The sequence below is a fragment of the Suricata suricatta genome, chromosome 13 (assembly GCF_006229205.1).
Source record: "Suricata suricatta isolate VVHF042 chromosome 13, meerkat_22Aug2017_6uvM2_HiC, whole genome shotgun sequence".
Classification (NCBI taxonomy): domain Eukaryota; kingdom Metazoa; phylum Chordata; class Mammalia; order Carnivora; family Herpestidae; genus Suricata; species Suricata suricatta.
The window spans coordinates 49291903-49311271 of NC_043712.1; the positions used below are offsets into that span (position 1 = coordinate 49291903).

The following is a 19369-nucleotide window of genomic DNA, read 5'->3' on the forward strand; positions in this document are numbered from 1 at the left end:
AAAAGAACAGAATTAGGGATGGGTGACCAGGTTACACTTAATAAATCTCCAGCATTCTTGCCTACCTAAAAGAAAAAAAAGAAAGAAAAAGAAAAATGAAGTGTGTCCTTCAAATCACTCTCTCCTCCCCCTAGCCACAATCCTGATGGTTTCTCAGACACTGCCATTACAAGGCTAACCGGTAAGGAGAGGCTGGTCTCCATTTTGTTACATTAACTTACAAATGAAGTCCTAATACAGTTACTTGTAAGAGACATGTGCTATCAGGGTTTAACATGAGAGTGCTCTCTCTCTCTCTCTCAAGGAAGATACAGTACAACGAAAATTCTTGCTTTTTAACTGGATGAGTCATTAAGGAGGGAATCATGAATGAATCCAGCAGCAAGCACGTTTCTTAGGGCCAGTGCGACAGAGTCTAGTCAGCCTTGGGGAGAGCCATTTTGGATGCTCAGCGTGCCCTCTGGAAGCCCCCTGGAAGCCCCCTGTACTAGGGGGAGGATTCTGAACATTTATGAAGAAGAAACCACCATTCTTTCCTTCGGAACTTCTTTCTCAGGCAAGAAACATGTTACTTGAGGTTAAGAAAACCCTCCACTGCCTTTCATACACTTCAGTCGGAGACTGGCTGGCTCTGGGTCTCGGAGAAGGAAATGCACAGAAGGGGCTGATTCGAGCAACTCCCTGTCTGTCAGCCTTCTGGTCCTTTTGTAAACAATGCCTGTCACCCTTACTGAGAGGCTAGAAATGCTTCTTACAGAATAACACGTAGGAGGAAGTTCAGACTCTTCAGAACAGATAAGTACCCCTTTCCCTGCCCCATACCTTGTACCATACTTCATAAAGTGACCTACCAGAGCCTCAGGGAAGCGGGGCTACTTCATGCCTCCCCCTTCACACATATGATAGGGCTCTAATGTCACTTCAGAGAGAATTTCTCGACTATCCCATATGCAGTGACTTCCCCTTTGTCATTCTTTATGCTTTATTTCCTTCAGAATCATTCACTATCTGAAACTGTCACACTTCTCTATTTGTTTATCATATGTCTTCTCTCACGAGAGAATAAGCTTCATGAAAACAGGAGCTTACCTTTCTCTGTAGCTATGATACCCCAGTGCCTAGAAAAAGTTCTTGGGACACAGTAGGTCACAGAAGAAACTGTTGAACAAATTCCATATCCATTTTTTATAACACTGTCTTTCACTGTAGCCTGGAAAAATTCCTATCATCTTGAAAGCTTCTGCTCAAATGTCACCTTACTTAGGATGTCGTTGATTCATTCATTCATTCACCATAAGTGTGAACAACTCAATAGGTATTTGCACCCTCACAATAGCTCTTTGAAAAGAACAATGCACATACTTGAAAGAAAAATAACATTTTATTTTATTCATAAATAACCAGGTTTACTTACTAATGGTAAATTTGCACTCATTGAATATTGGAAAACTTATTAAAGCATGAAATCTTATCGGACAATGCCACCCTCATCTTCTGTCCCACACTGATGTTCTCTCAGTACTTGCTTTTTATAAAAGCTTCAGGAGGACTGGGTGTGGGGTTTATTCTCCAACTTTGCAAAAACAAGATGTCATAGAAAGGAAGACAGCATGATCTACTAGGTTGCATGGTGCCCAACAAGTGTCAGGTATTTCTGTGGTTCCCTTGAATGTTTGAAATATTTAGTGGCAGCCCTGTCAGTTTGCTGTGCTCCTGGGCACACAGTTTCCCAAGAATAGTTAGACACTTCGTGCTAGGCACCAGGTGTACACTGGTGAGAAAATCAGACATGGCTCTTCTGTGACCTCTTAGCATAGAAATCCCTGCCCTCTCATTCATCTGTGGAAGGGCTCTAGAAGAGATATGGAAATGTGGCTTCCCAACTTTAGTCTTAGGAGCTTTGTTTTTTTAAAGAACAGTCAAGTGTGAGAAAAGTAAGATAAAAACAGAGAGGGAGGCAAACCATAAGAGACTCTTTAAATACAGAGAACAAACAGGATTGCTGGAGGGGAGGGGAGTGAGGGATGGACAGTCTAAATGGGTGATGGGCATTAAGGAGGGCACCTGCTGGGATGAGCACTGGGTGTTACATGTAAGTGATGAATCACTAAATTCTGTTTCTGAAACCAATACTACACTATATGTTAAGTAACTTGAATTAAAAAAAAAAAGAACTTAAGAGCACCACCAGGTACCACAGGCACCTTGGCCTATTATATTGTTAACTGTGGTCATTGTCTCCTGAATGTCTACTCTTGTGAAGATGAAGGATGGTGACAAAGGAACAGTGTATAAGTAACATGATATTGGTCTAACTTTGAAAGTCCATATAAATGTCTAATTAAGATTAAGAAGCTTAGATGTGATGTCTAATTTGAATAAGCATAAAGAAACCTTTTTTGAGGGCCCCCCTGGGAAGATCTGAGACCTAAATGACCCACATGGGTGCACACCTATGCAAACAATAGTGCACACCTATTGTTTTTCCCATTAGTATCCTTAGTCTTTTCTTCTAGGGAAAGAAGGCCTTGCCACCTTCCTAGACAAGAGTAGGGACTGTGAAATGGAAAAGGTTTGATGCACTACATCCTTAGAAATGAAAACATTCTGCTTAAACCAGCTAGAAATAGTAGCAGAAGGTAGTGTGGCTATAAAACCAGGGAAACATCATGGGAACTTTCTTTATTGATACACCCTGTCTACAGAGTGATTAACAAGAAAATCTTAAAAGTATGTGAACTGACTCTTCAGGAAATGCAGACAACTCAGAAAACTGAGGAGATGTTTTCTCCTCCTCATCCTTGGAGAATAAGAACCCAAAGAAGTGTCCTATGCCGCACCCACAAAGAATAGAGAAAGAGGGTGGATCTTTGGAGAAGTGGTTTGGAAGAGCCCCAGGAAGTTGCCAGGGATTAAGGGTTGACCTGAAGGCTTACCTAACAAGGGACCCTAGAGTTTTTCCAAACAAGTATTTAAAAGGTGAATATTTAACTAAATTGCCCTGAACTTCTTAGTTTGAGAAATTGGAATGTGATTATGAAAAAATTCTTTCATATGAGATGTTTCATTTGTTTTTTGTTTGTTTGCAATGTCACTTCTGTCATCGCCAAAAGCCAGGGGAAAAAAGTTTCAAATGATTTGAAGACTTTAGATTCTCATAAAAAACACAATGTCAGTTTGATTCTACAAGCTGTAAAGAGTTGGCTCAGGTAACACTATACGTTTTAAATAATATTAGGTCAGAGTCTGAGCCTACATCTGTCCATGAAAGTGTTCATAATGAGAGCAAGGAGATTGTGGGCTGTTTCTGAAAAGCTTGAAGAACAGGGTAAGCACATATCTGCTCATGATGCTTTAAGCATTCATCTACTTAGGAGAGTTTGGGTCTTTTCCACTGTATCAAAATCTACAAAGAAACAGAATGGACATTATGGATATTGTTAAATAACATTATGATATTTAAAAAATAGCCCTGATATATAAGATATCACTACAATAAAAGTGATAAAGAAAACCAATGATAAAAGTATATTTTCAGTAAATGTTTTTATACCATTTCTAAAACAAACTCTTGTTCTTTTTAAAAATTTAAGAACTGCGGCTATTTGATTCTTTTAACCAATTATCAGTTGAAGTATGTGGCACCTATTGTCCTCAGTTGAAATAGAGAAATGAAGTAGGCAAAAATTTCCACTGAACAATTACTCCTACTCCCAATTGTCATGCCTGCTAGTTCCCTGCACTCTCCTTAGTCGGGTGTTAAAAATACATATACTTTTCATTCATCTTGGTCTCTCTCAACCCATCTCATCAGAACTCGGGCCATGAATCACCTCCAATGTGAGTTTTCTCTGTTCCTGCCCCAATACATTGCAATACCACTGGACTAAATTCTAACATCTTTCTGACCTTGTTCTCTGTCACATCAAGCTTTCTGGCCTCTGCTGAGCCTCTTCTTTGCCCCCCAACAATTCCTTATTTTTCTTTGCTGGCTTCCACTTGACTTTTCCAGTGGCTGTTGTAGGCCTTCATGCTCACTTCTTCAAGTTCAACTCACCTCCTTCACTGTCAGCAGGTGATAGAGAAAACACTACAGGAAGCTTGAGCCTGTGCCTCGAGAGCAGCCTCATCTTTTCTCTTCTTCAAAATCTTTCTATATCCTAAAACTTCCTCTCTCAATTTGCTTCTAATTTCTCAGAGTGAAGCATATGTCCTTTGCCTTTACCAATATTCCTCATCACCCACTGTCTCTTTTGGGATCTGGGGCATCAAGTATTCCACTACCTCCTCATATCATTCATCTCTCCTTTTATATCAATTTATCTCTCAAGGTTTACTCAATGCAAACAAACCGACTACCCACCTACCTTTATGCGACTCCATAAATGATGAGATACCTCTGTTAACACTTAATAAGAATAGCTTATACCCACTAACTCTATTTCCTAATTGATACTTATTTTTTTACCCCCCATAATCTTGATTTTGTTCCTAGCACACTATAGAAACTGTGCCTCCAGTGGGTTTTTTTTTTTTCAGTTTTCAACCTATTGGCCACATTTATCCTTCTGAACACCTTTAGGAAGTTTTATTTATTCTGCTACTTCTCTGATTGTGCCTGTTGTGGTTTACCGGGTGCTCTTGTTCTCTTTTCTATCTGAACACAGACATTCACCAAAGTTCTCTCGTCTTAGCACTCTACATGCTCTCCCTAAGGGACTGCTTCCAAATCTTCAAATTTTAGGCATCTCATTTGTGTTTCTATGGCTTGTGCCCTAATCTCTTTCCTGAGATCAAATATTCCTTGCACAGTTGAATATACCACCTACAAGTACAGCCTGTATGTCAAACTCAATAGTGTCCCTAAATCAAATTTGTCATTTCCCTCTCCCAAGCTTTCTCCCAACATTCCTACTTTTGACAATGGTATCCACCATTTTTTCAGAAGCCTGGGAATCCATTATATATTCAGCAAATTTCCATCATGTGCTTAATACATGTGAGTCAACCATTCCAGGGACTAGGGATAAAGGAGAGAATAAGATGAATGAGGCTCCTATCCTCATGGAGTCTACATTTTTAGAGTGGGGAAAAAAGAAAACAAACAAGTAATCAAAGAAGATAAACTTTGGTAGAGATTAGTGTTACAAAGAAGGTCAAAGTGCTGTAAAGGAAGCAAGGTTAACTGCTGTGAGACATGGGATTGGGCAGTGGGACAAGCACATCAGATACGGTGGTCAAGGAAACCAATCTGAGGAGGTGGCATTTGAGCTGTGAACAGAAAAGGAAAACACCATTCGTGTAGCTAGTGAGGAAAGAGCTACTCTAAGAGAGGATTGGCCAGTTTAAGAGCTCTAATATGCGCACACCTCTGTGTTTTTTTTTTTTATCTCACTTCAACTTGTCATTCTAATTTATGTTGCTTCTTAGGTCTTACAAAGTGACCTTAACTGTGATCTTTCTTGTAACTAGTTCCATTTGGTTTAAGCTCTGTTGCTCCCCATCCATTTCCTGTTCCAGAGCATCCCTCATATCACTACAGAATGAATCTTCCTGAAGTGAAAGAAACAATATCATAATCTTGCTCCAAAGCCTCTAGTGATCCCCCATTATTCACTAAACTAATATAAACTTGGAATTCTAACATCTAAATTTGTTCACGGTGTAACCTCAAAATATCTTTCACTTCTTTTCTTCATTACCGGTAGGCACAATTTTATCCAAATTCATATGTGGAACATACCTTAAACATTTCTGTATCCCAAGTTGCCCATTGTGTCCCTCTGGACTATCACCCGCTCACACTCAGTGCGAACCAAGACACAGCCTTCCTACTCCTCTAACCCCTATCTCAAACCACTTTTTCCTTGAAGACCCTTTAGATGTCTCTCATTTTTAACCACAAAGAACTTTATCCCTTTCTTGCAGCATTTGTCATACTTTGTGCTCAAGTGTGGTTATGTGCACATCTATCTTCTCTCTCTGCATCTCTTACTTATCACAGATGTTTTAAGACAGTGTCCACATGTCAGTTTTCCTTGTATAGTGTAGTACGTCCTACAAGGATGGCATTGAACAGTTTTTGTTGAATGAATGAATGACTTTGTCAAATCTGAGTTTCATTAACTAATACTTATTTCATGAGACCCCAGTGGTTTCCCTTTACTCATTCCTCTTATCAGTTCTCAAGACACTTAGATGTGAAAAGTCAGAAAGCAGAAAAGAAATACAGAGTCCCTGTTTTGAAATAGCCTAGTTAATTTCCATCTGGCCAAATGATTGAGAGTTTATATTGAGGAGAATTAAAAATATGCATTTTTAAAGGCTGCATCATCAGTATAGTGGGGGACAAATCTTATTAAAATGCTAATTGATTGCTTGTTCAAGATACACAAAACTGCTTAACATTATTCAGTTCTTTAAAAAAATACATGATCATAATCGTAGAAGTAGAATCTCAGTACTTACCACATTACTGCATGTTCTATATCGGATATTTCTTCCCTCACAGCTCCTAGGTCACACACACACACACACACACACACACACACACACACACACACAAGGAAAAAGAAAAAAAGAAAAACACTCATTACTACCTGTGAAAAACTCAAAACTGAAGCTATTTTCTTATGAAAACAATTTTCTCTTAAGACTAACGTAGAGGTGCGCCTGGGTGGCTCAGTCAGTTAAGCGGCCAACTTCAGCTCAGGTCATGATCTCATGGTTTGTGTGTTCAAGACCCATGTTCAACTATGTGCTGACAGCTCTGTTCTGATTCTGTGTCTCCCTCTCTCTCTGACCCTCCCCCACTCACACTCTGTCTCTCTGTCTCTCAAAAATAAACGTTAAAAGACTAATGTAAGAGTCTTTCTTTTCTTCTGAGTAACAATGTTCTTACACAAATTCCTATCAATACTAAACAAAGCAGATCTCAAGAAGTTGTACATATAAACTGATTTTTCCATGAGGGCTGAAACTAAGCATTCATTTTGCTTCAAAAATTTTTCAAAATAAGTATTTATAGTTAGTGCTTATTAGCAAAAAATATTAATACATGGTTTTCTGAAAAATGAATCCTGTCTTCTTAATTATTTCTGGTATAAGACTGAAGAGATATTTCACTGAAAAAGTTTAGATCTGGAATATGGTAAAAATGAGACTTAATATTCAACAAGTCTTAAAATTATACACCTAAGGATATTAAAACTCATAGTTCTTAAAGAATTGTTTTTACTTCCAAAATATATGCTCACTGTAGAGGTTTTGGAAAAGAAAGATTACAAAAATAAAATCCCCCAAAGTTGTCTGATCTAAAGATAACCACTGTTAGTTTGATTTACTGATTTCTTCTTAGTGTGAAAGAATTCCATCACCTATCCATTTTGTGGTTTGGGTTTTCTTTTCCCACCTCAATTTTTTAGAAGCATTTTCCCACACTATGAAATAACTTTAAAGATACAGTTTTGAGAGCTACATAATATTCTGTTAAATAAGATAAAGTAATTTGTATAATCATTCTTTCATGACTTGCCATTTAAGTAATTTCCAATGAGGGGGTTGATAAATGATAGTGTGATAAACTGTGCCCATATCAGTGTTTTTATGCAAGTTTCTGCCTGTGGCTATAGGATAAATTTCCAGAAGGGAAATTACCAGACTAAAGAGAATGAACTTTTATAAGACTTTTGATAAATATTGCTAAATTGCATTCCATAAAAGTTGTACCATTCCTAACTCCCATCAGTAATACAAGAGAGTTTCCAGTTTATTAAATTTCTCTGAACAAAAACAAATTTTGATTAAATATTCAATGATGACACTTAAAACAAGGACAAGCAGTACTCTGCTCTTTGCAAAATAAGTCATACTTTCTACAAAACAAGTAAAAATACAATACAAAATGCTAAGAGAATTATTATACTAATAACTAACAGATGAAATTCCAGGTACATTTCTAAGTTCAATATATGTATTAATTTATTTAATCTTTCCAGGAACCCTGGGAGGCAGGGTACAATTATACTCTTTTTACAGATGAGAAAACTGAAGCGCAGGGATGTTGAGTAACTTGTCCAAATCACATGTGTTAAATACTAGAGCTGAGATTTGAAACCAGACCATGCAGTTTCAGAGCTTACACTCCTAACCATGATGATTTACTACCTCCTCATTTACCTGCTTATTCAGCAAACATCCACTGAGCTCCTGTTACGTGCTGGGCAATGCATTTACTTCTGGGAATACAAAGAAGAATGACTATGACTTTGTCTTTGCTATTAATCAAAACACTCATGTGGTTATAATTCAGTGTAGGATAAGCTAGGTAGTATTTGCGTTAGGTCTTAAGGATGTTATCAAAAAGAAAACAGCATCTGAAAATACAATTGCACTAAGCCTGTCTTAAAGAGATAGAAAGATAAGGCCTGAAGACTTGACTGTGACCAGATTGAGAATATTAACACACATTAACAACAGAATGTGAGAAAGGAAAGGAAGGGCTGGCCAGGCATTATAATCATAGAAAAGAAGAGAATCACAGCGATATGTGGTTGTCAGTGCTCAGCTCAGCAGTGTCCAGGCCAAAAACCAATGAGTTTCTTGTCTTGCAGGTCCCATTGGCAAGGCTGTTACCATCATGATACAGATGCCTCATGCTAACTTAGCTGATGCCAATGAATGTTCTGTTCATCCTAGGGATACCTCTCATTACAATATTGACCAAGCAACTTGCCAAGAGTGATCTGGTTTCTTAGGACTGTTGAGAGGCAGAGTGTGCTTGTCATGCTGATGTGGGTATTTTGGTCCAAGTGATAGTTCCACTTTTCACTGTAAGTTAATAAACAAACTAGCATTCTAGTTTGAAACATTAATCTCTTGGGCAAAGTCATTGTGGGTCCACCTGCAAGAGCAGGATCTGTTCTTGATATGATTACTGAAAAATACCAGATTTCTGAGTCTAAAAAGATTATAAGTAGGTTTCAGTTGATGGTACATTTACAAGGTAATGGATTCTACAACCCAGAAGCCTTTGGTGGCATGCCATTTAGACATTTGTCTTGGCTGAATGTGGTTAAGTTTTTCAGTTGTGAAATTCTGAGTACATATGTGACATGTGAAATTCAGAGGACCCACTCTGAAACCAGAATCCTTTCCTGGAACCTTGACTCTCTTCTGCAGTTTCAATATCTGTTTTACCATCTGTAAAATTGGATAGTATGACTTACTTCCTGGGATTGACTGACTTAATATTTGTGAAGTACTTCTTTTTTTTTTTTTTAATTTTTTAATGTTTTTTATTTCTTTTTGAGAGACAGAGAGAGACAGCGCAAGCAGGGGAGGGTCAGATTGAGAGGGAGACACAGAATCTGAAGCAGGCTCCAGGCTCTGAGCTAGCTGTCAGCACAGAGCCCGACGCGGGGCTCGAACCCATGAACTGTGAGATCATGACCTGAGCCGAAGCTGGACGCTTAACCGACTGAGCCACCCAGGCGCCCCTGCGAAGTACTTCTAACAGTGCCTGGCACACAGTAAGCAGTTTGTAGACATTTAATAAATTAATTGTGTAACAGATATAAAAACATAATAGATCTTGAAAGAAGACTAAGGATACATAGAAAGGAAACCACAGGAAAGACAAGGAGTTATAAAAGGATATGGTTTTGCTTTGCTGGAGTTTGGGATTTATGTGGGGAATTATAGATGAGAGAAGTACCTTCTAATTTTGAACTTTGCAATAGACAAAGAGGAACCACTGAATGTTTGAAAAACAAGGAGATACAATGATGACTTCTCGCTTTAAAAAAGTGAACTCTGGTGTTAGTCATTAAGACCTTAAAGCTCTATGTTTTTCTCTTCTTTTTATTTTCCTTTCCCAACCTTCTCCCCCTGAAGGAATAACGAAAACAATACTAAATTAGGAGTTCGAGGATGTAGTCGTAAACTTGCTCTTCTCCTTGCATAAGCCTGTTGCCCTCTCGGGGTGTTACCCTTCTCAGTCAAATGTGTGCTGGGATGGTGGGACACCGACTGGTGATCACTGACTGAGATAATTTACTAAGCTCTGTTCAGACGCCAAAGGGTTATCATAGAGAGATCATTTACCAAAAGCCAAACCGAAACAAAACATAAAAAGCAGAAAAATACCTGCTTCAATAACTTAAATGAGCCTTTCCGTATATATTTTCAACTGCAAACACACATTTTAAAAGCATCCTTGAAAGATAGATGTGAGAGCATAATAGAAACGATTGATTTAAATCCTTATTTAGCAAAAATAAAACAACACAAAGAGACATTTGCTGCAATTTCAAAAGAATATCCTATAATTGTCAAACACCTCATATTGATTTACAAAGAATTTGTTTCTCTGACTTAAGCCTTGCCTCTTACTGAGAGCTTATTTCATTTAATCAACTAAAATATGATATTAAAGTGGTAATGCTGGATACTGGAAAGGTCCTCATTATTGAAAGGCATATCAGATTGTGGGTAACAACTGTAATTCTAGCCTCCATGATATACTGAGCGCCTTCTATAGGTATTCTGTCCAGGGTTACGTATTCTGTGTACATTATCAATAAGCTTTCAACAACTCATTCCCCTTCAATAGATGAGAAGATTGAGGCTGATAGAGATTAGGAAGCTTAATGAAATATCCACAGGAAAGAAAGAACCAGGGATTGGAACTCAGATTTGTCTAACTTCAAAGCATGTAAATTAAAAAAAAGGAACAAGATATGCTTAAGATGTGTAAAATATTAAGACTAGATTAAATCTGAGAAACCAAGCAGAGTTTTGGCCTGGAGGTTAACTCCACTTTATTGTTACCATATCAGTTTATCAGCTGCTCTCCTGTTCTGGTAAATTTACTTCTAGTAAGTACAGGATACCTAGACACACATTGTACATCAGGAACATCTCCAAGAAAACCACACTCCTCTATAAAATGTAACATGAAAGAACTTCAATGCAGAGAATCTTACACTTTTTAAAAGTTCAAATTTATTATACCTGAATATAAGTTTTATTTAAATTAATGAAGTGATTATTCCACTGTAAGGATTTAATTTGTGCCAAGTGTGAATTTCTTCATCCAAGGCATTTATCTGGGCACAAAAGCCTCATTTGAGCATCAAGCAGTAAAAAATATTTTCTTCCCTTCTTAACAGTTCATTAGTATAAAACAGCCAAATGATTTCTTTCACATTTAAGCAAAATAAAATTCACCCTTGGGAATGAAAACAAACAGAAATTTCAATCCAAAATGGTTTCCAAAGCAAGTTAGAGACCACTGATAACAGAGATTTTAAGTAAATGCATCTTCTTACTATGAACAATAGAATATTTTCAGGATAGTGTTTAGTGAGCTAAGGACGGTACCAATTAAGGACTCAGAACTGGTTCAAATATGAAAGAACAAAATATAAATATTCAAATGTACTCCAAACTGAATTTGTATGCAAAGTTCCTTATTTATTCATTTAAGCACTTTGCTCCTAGCTAGTTATTTATTAATTTTGACCTAATTCCTTCTCTCAAAAATGGTAATCATCTCAATCACAAGCTATTATTTGAGAATTATTCAGATTTTAACTCACTTATAATGAGATTAGTGTAAAGTTAAGGCACACTTTAACACTCAACACATAACAAACCATCCAAACTCTTCCAGCTCTTAAAATCCTGATATTATCTTCGTTTCCATTACCATAATTTCACACCCATAGAAGAAATGAATTGCCATGGAAAACTAAAAGCTCTCTTTCCAGGCATTAGCAATTTGTTGGTCCCTCACTTCCCCACCCTCTCACTTACATAATTTAAGACTTTAAAAGAGGGAGGCGTATTCAACTCATCTCTCCTTAAAAGTAAAAAAAATTGGGTAAAACACATCAATTTTTACCTCAAGGGTCTCCTCATTTTCCTCTCTAAGCAAACAGATTCTTCTGGAGACATAGCCAGATTCGTCCTTGGTGTCAGTGAACAAGTTTTGGGAAAATGTGGTAATTGTATATTTAAGACTCCAGAGTTCTTAAGGACAATCACTGAGGAAGCTTTGCCTTTGATTTTGAAAAAGCAAAGAGAGGTGCTCAGTAAGAACCGGTTACTGCATTTCTTGTTATATCTCTTGCCTTTCAAATATGGACTCAAGGGCAAATAATTTTAAAATATGAGCATTCATCTGCTTATCTCTCTTTTTTTAGTTATCTAAAAGGAAACCATGAGCTCTTCACAAGAGAACAGGTATAAACTATATCAGCAATTCAAGCTGACAGAAAGACTCTGAGTCCTTTAGACCTTGGATCCCAAAATGAGCATAGATTAGACAAGACAAGCAGACTTACAGCTGAAAACAGGACTTCATGTGGTATTGGTGCATAGTTTTCCTCTCACTTCAATTTGAGCATTTCAGTATTCACTGGAGCTATTTTGCGGAAGGATATCCCCAAGAAGCCAGCGAAAGCACTTCTACATTTCTGGAACTTTTTACAAAGACCTCAGGAGGAATAACAAATTCTAAGAACACTTAAGAGGACCAAGTGCAAATGCACTGTTGGGCTGCTTTTTATTTTCCACAGACACATTATTGTAAGAGGTTCTTTCAGGAAACAGCACTTGATACCAATCAACTTAGCCATTAAAAAGAAAGTTACATGAACCTCAGGACCCTGCTGTCCTCATATGCCCACTATCCTCATCCACGGGTCAAACTGTATGCTAAAAATATACCATCTAGAAGTAGAATCTGTGCATCATGGTGGTTGGTGGTGATCTTGCCTGGCATGGGGGAGAAAACGTAGTTAGAGGTAGAGTTAGGCCACCATGGTGGGTTTCCTAAGTTCCACATTTCTTCTTTCCTTTAGCTCTGTTACACTCTTTTGTTTGAAAAGAGTAATTCTATAATAATAATTCTATAATTCTCTGTGTTTTATTCCATGTTTACATAATTATTATTTAATTCTAATTTAGAGTGCCTTTCATGACAATAAAAATGAGCCTTGTTGGTGTGGAAACTTTATCTGTGTGGTGCTTGGTCCCAGTCAGAGGAGTCAGTTCAGAACCTCCTTCAAAAAATATCTAAAGGGGCGCCTGGGAGGCTCAGCCAGTTAAATGTCTGACTCTTGATTTCAGCTCAGGTCATGATCTCACAGTTTGTGAGTTGGAGCTTCCCTCTCCGGCTCTGCATGACAGCAGGGAGCTTGTTTAGGGTTCTCTCTCTCCCTCTCCCTGCCTCTCACCCATCTCTCTCACTCTCAAAATAAATCAATAAACTTAAACAAATATCTACATAAAAACAGAGTAGAATGGTAATTATCAGAGACTTGGGGGTGGAGGAATTGGGGAGATGTCATTTAAGGGTACACACTTGCAATTAGTAGACAAAAAAGTCCTGGAAATCTAATACATAGTATAGCGATTATGATTTCACTTCTATGTGAAATCTAAAAAGCTAAATTGAACTGAATAAATTCAATTGAATAGACAAACAAAAAGCAGAATCAGACCTATAAATACAGAGAATTGGCTGATGATTACCACAGGGAAGGGGGGGAGGGAGAGGGTATATGGGGAAAAACAGCAAATCAATACATTGTATACCTTTAACTTATATAATGTTATATATCAATGATATCTCAATAAAAAAAGGATCTACAGATAACTATGTTTATATTGTAGGTTCATTATATACTATATCTCTAAATAATTAAAGATATGTATGCATATCTAGTGAGTGCTTTATTAACATTAATAGATTTAAGGTATTTTAAACAAACATTTACTGAGTATATGTTTTCTCTGGATAAAGATTTCGAATCCCTCTGCCAACCCTTAACAATCATGAGCTCCCAACCCCCTATCTTGCTTATAAGGTTCTCCACAATAGGTAACTTTAATCTGGTGATACTTGCCAATGAAAAATTGATCTTAAACATTAAGAGTGTCATTGACCTTCTTTGTGGCAAATTTTAATGTTTTCCCTCCAAAATTCTAGGAATAAGGCATCTGCAACAAACACAACCACCCATGGAAATGTACTCTTGAAACAAGGAGGGGACAGGTCTTTGGCACTATAGGACTTTGAAATGCATACATAAAAAACACCTCTTCTTTTAATCAGTTGGTTGAAAAGTCCCTGAATCTCACTCAGTATGGCTTATTCATTTTGCACTGCCTCTTCTGCGTGTGATGCATCACGTGGTTCTCACAGATTAGTGCTAAGAGAGATTTATTTTTTTTCTGAGTCGATAGATATACAAGCCAAACTATTATGACAACTTGATAAATGTGGCTTTTGAAAATGCTTTCTGTCGTAATAATACAACAAACAACAAGGAGGCATGCTGCCAGGCATCATCCATCAGTAGGTGAGCTGGCTGGGAACAGACACAGCCCTGTTGTCACACTAGCTCTTCTCAATCTGCCAGAGGCTCTAACGTGGCGGAAGGAGCCAAAAAAACAGTTGGCCCAAAAGGTGTATTTTCAAAGCAGTTTTAAACAGAATTGGAGGTAGGAGAGGCCCAACTTTTAAAACAGTGCCATAAATTGAGGCCTTGACTTAAAAGTGTTTCTTTGGCATAGGTAACATATTTTGGTGACCTTGGTCTTATAATTCAACACTTCTGCTCTATCCTAATATCTCATTATAGAATATTCTGAACGCTGTGCCAGCTTGGAGACCCTGGTTTATGGATACAGAAGGTGACTAAAACTTCATGTAGAGAACAAATTCAATATGAATGGAAATGCTGTAGGTTTGGGGAAAACATTCTGAGAAGACATGCCCTCTGGTTGTTTGATCTTCTCTCTACCATAGGGAACTAAGGAAGTCGTCTCTGTTACAGATTGTCTAGCAGCAGCTAAGAGGCTACAAGCACTGTTAAATTAAAATATAGACCCACATGAGGATATTATAGACTGAATTTTGGAGTTTGTCTTGTGAGTTTCAAATTGGTTTATTTGCTATCATGAGTGTTTGGTATGTTCTAAATTACCACCAGAAAAATCACTGCCAATTTTTCCCCCAAACAAGTATGATTTTACATATCTCTGCCTGTTCTTCAAAGACCAACATGTTACAACAAAGCATCGAGTTCTCACAAATATGGGCTGAGGTTATGAAAATGAGAAGTATGCTCATGTAATCAACAAAGAAAAAAGCAAGAACAATGACAATATAAACCACAGTGATCATGCCCAATGTCTAATGAAGCCAAAAACTGCTCCAAGCATATTGCTTAGAAAATCTAATGAGGAAAATGTACAGTAAGCAGTCTCACAGTGAAAATGAGCCCCTGGGCAGGGTTTCTGGTTAAGAAGCTTTTGTATAATGCTTTCAGATTTATAGTCACTTAACACATTTATTGAGCATCCAATCTGAACCAGTACTATGCAACGTGCTGTGAAAGATAGAAAAATGATGGCCTTTTTGATCCTTTCAAAGTTAAAAAAGTTAAAAGTTAAAAAAAAAACTCTACATCAGTCTACATAAAACACACAACAGTATAATGCATAGCCAACAACTAATGGGCATGGTCTGGATACTAAATACAAAAGGAATTGGACAAAGGGACAAGCTGGTGAGTACTTAATAAGTAGAAGGCAATAACTTAGGTAGGATGCCCCTATGGGCCAGAAGTATCCCAAGAATGTGATGGACAAAGGGTTACTCAAGAAACAGCCCCACAGTAGGTTCCTGGTCCTAATATCCTAGTCAGTAAATTCATCCAACATTGAACTGAACACCTACTATGTGCAAGGCAGAAAACTATAAAGACAAGAAAGATAAAACCTGTGCTCATAGCTGATAGTCTTGTGGGAGACAGTTCCATACAAGAAACCATAACACACACAATCTGTGTAAAGGTAACTCAAAGTGGTGTGAACAAAACGACTTATAAGTATAAGCAAAATGGGGCTAAAGGCCACTGCTGAGTGTGTAATGAATTTTGCTAGCTGGGCATGGACATGGAGGAACACTGAAGGTAAGAGGCTCATTAGAAGAAGAGGCAGAGAGTCAACAATGTGGTCAGTATTTTAAAGGCCCAGGATAGTCCTGTAGCTGGCCAGGACTGTTTTCACTTTTAAAAAACATACTTTTGATTTCTTTTATTTGCTTTTCTCCCCTGCAGTCTATGTTTTGATCTCTGGGCCCCATGCCTAGCAAAGTGCCTAGTGTATGGTTAGTACTCCATAAACATTTCTTGATAAAAGAAGGAAGGAAGGAGGGAGGGAAGACAGGAAGGAGGAAGGGTGGGTGGGTCACATTTAAAGAGAAGGCGTAGAACAGAAGGAAATGCTATCAGGATAATTTCAGGCCATGAAGAACTTTTTGTCTAATATTTCCTCTAAGTTTTAAACACTGAAATTTAATTAAAATCTTTCTATAATAAAGTGAAAGTGAAAAGTGTATAATGAAACGAAATAGCTACCAGAGGAAGGAAACTGCCATTTTTTTACAGACATGTTTATTTCCACACTTTGCAACTTACTCTAAGTTGTATTTGTCACTGCAATGCATTTGCTCCCTCTGAAAGATGGTGGGGTGCAGGGCAGGGGGATTGCTGCCTTTGGCTTGAGATCCGCTAGCAGGAAGGACATGTACTTTATTATACATACACACATGCCATAAGGTTTGCAAATGATCTTACATTTGCTCAGTAGCCAAAAGAGGCAAAGAATGAGAATAAAAACAAGTGTGTTTTAGCAACATCAAGTCCAACTTTTCCATCTTCCCCATGAGGAAAATGTATATTATGAAACTCTAGGACTCTCACAACCTCACCCGATACAACCCTTGAGCTGGGAATTTATGAATTATTTTGGCTAGAGACAAAAGTTCTTCAATCCGCCCATATCACCCAGATGTCCGTTGCAAGATGGGGGTCTGGAGAATAACAACATTTTTCTTTAAAACCATTCGTATTAAGAGCAGCTTTTGTTCCTCTTCCTATCTGGCAGAAAAATGGGTTTTGACTGCACATGTGGAGGAGAAAAGCTCTCTGTCTCAGGGTCACACATTCAATTTTAGAGTTGAAGGGCACCTTAGACATTCATCAAATACAAATATTTATTGAACACTTATTCTGTTCCAGGCAATGCCCACTTGACATCATGGAAAAGCAAATTAAATCCCAGAAAAACTGAAAACCAGTTCAGTGTCATCTAGCTAGAAAATAATGGGGCCAAGATTCAAAATTAGTAGTTTGATAAAAAATAAATAAATAAAAGAGATAGTCCACAAAATAGGTTAAAGATTCTATGAGAGACAGTGAAACCCAATGTTATGAGAACCAGGTTCCCAACTGTGTGACTCTCTAACTAGGAAGATCCCAATCTTGACCTGTGAGTCTTACCCCAAAACCCAGAGGCAGGGACTGGTTATGGGGCTATTTAAGATTGACATATGTAGTTATGGGTTTCAGCTGATGATCACACACGACTATGATGTTACTTAACGTTCTATACTTAACTCTTTCTCCTCCAGGCAAAGCATCCTTCCCCCAATGTATGCAATTCTGGTGTCCCTTGTCTTTAGCTCTTACTATCTTGTGTCCCTTTAATTTCTATTAATCTTTCTCTTTTCCTTTATCATTCCCTCCCTCCTCCTTCCTCCCCACCACCTCCTTCTCCCCCAGTGGTTGAAGCTAAGCAAAATAGAGTTAAACTCCTCTTTTCTATTGCACAGATTAGGCCCGAACAGAGAAAATAATAGATCTCAAGTACTATTAGGAAGACTTTCTTTTTCTTTTTTTCTCTCTCTCTCTTTTTTTTAATGGGGAGAGGCATAATGCTGAATTGAAGGTTGAAAGTTAAACTACACTCAATGGATAAGAAATTTATAAATGTTGAATTGAAGGTTGAAAGTTAAACTACACTCAATGGATAAGAAATTTATAAATGCTGAATTGAAGGTTGAAAGTTAAATTATACTCAATGGATAAGAAATTTAATGAATGTGAAGAAAGGTGGGTCCCAGAGAATTTGCATAGAATATCCCAGTCACTGGGCATTAAGTTAGTCATTGACTAACAACCTGGAGGCATTTAAATGGTGATACTTGTAAGTTTAATAATGGAATGCAAGAAAATTTCAGAAATCACATAGTCTGTTTGGGCAAAGCTGACCTTGGCTATACTAGACAACTGTCTAACTACTCAGAACAGTTATTCCCTAAGCTCATAGCAGTACTGGGACAATCACCACGTTTACGTCCTGACATGCTGGTGCCCAGGGTTATCCTTCCATGCTGCAGGTTAGGTCATTTCACAGAAAGTTGAGTGGGGAATTTAAACATAAACAAATCTCTTTTACCAGAAAATTCCTTCTTTTCTTTATTACCCAACCTCCAAAATCCCAGGGAGCTGAATCATTCCACTATCATCTCCTTTAATATAGAAGCTATTTTTTAAATTTTATTTTTAAATTTACATCCAAGTTAGTTAGCATATAGTGCAACAATGATTTCAGGAATAGAGTCCAGCGACTCATCCCCCACGTATAACACCTAGTGCTCATCCCAACAAGTGTCCTCCTTAATGCCCCGGCCCATTTTTAACCCACTCCCCACCCATAATCCCTCCAGTAACCCTCAGTTTGTTCTCTATATTTAAGAATCTCTTATGTTTTGTCCCAGCCTTGTTCTTATATTACTTTTGCATCTTCAATTCTTCATATGAATGAAGTCATGTTATCTGACTTTCTCTGACTAATTTTGCTGAGCATTATATCCTCTAGATCCATCCACATAGTTGCAAATGGCAAGATTTTATTTTTTTCGATTGCCAATACTCCATTGTGTGTGTGTGTGTGTGTGTGTGTGTGTATACCACATCTTCTTTATCCATTCATCTGTGAATGGACATTTGGGCTCCTTCCATACTTTGGCTATTGTCAATAGTGAATAAAGCAGCAGTTTTAACACTGGTTATACATTAAAATTATTTGGAGACCTTTTTAAAAATGTATTGAGGGGCGCCTGGGTGGCTCAGTTGGTTAAGCGTCTGGCTTCGGCTCAGGTCATGATCTCACAATTCGCGGTTTCGAGCCCCGCGTCAGGCTCTGTGCTGACAGCTGGCTCAGAGCCTGGAGCCTGCTTCAGATTCTGTGTCTCCCTCTCAATCTGAGCCTCCCCTGCTCGTGCTGTCTCTCTCTGTCTCTCAGAAATAAAAATAAAAAAATAAAAAAAAATCTATTGATATCAGAATTCCACCCCTAAAGATTTGCATTTAATTGGCTTTCAGTGGGACACACACACACACATATGCCTATATATATATATATATATATATATATATATATATATATGCCCACATATATATATATATATATATATATATATATATATATATATATAAGCCTATATACA

The 19369-nt window shown here is 37.7% G+C and overlaps 1 protein-coding gene across 2 annotated transcripts in view; it reads right to left on the minus strand.

Moving 5' to 3' along the window:
• Window positions 1-19369, minus strand: part of ADAMTSL1 (ADAMTS like 1) — an 877850-nt gene that overhangs the window by 318198 nt on the left and 540283 nt on the right. For both annotated transcript variants that reach the window (XM_029920116.1, XM_029920114.1), the window contains one exon: window positions 6469-6514. In XM_029920116.1, coding sequence (XP_029775976.1) covers window positions 6469-6514 — 46 coding nt within the window. The remainder of the gene's footprint in view (window positions 1-6468; window positions 6515-19369) is intronic.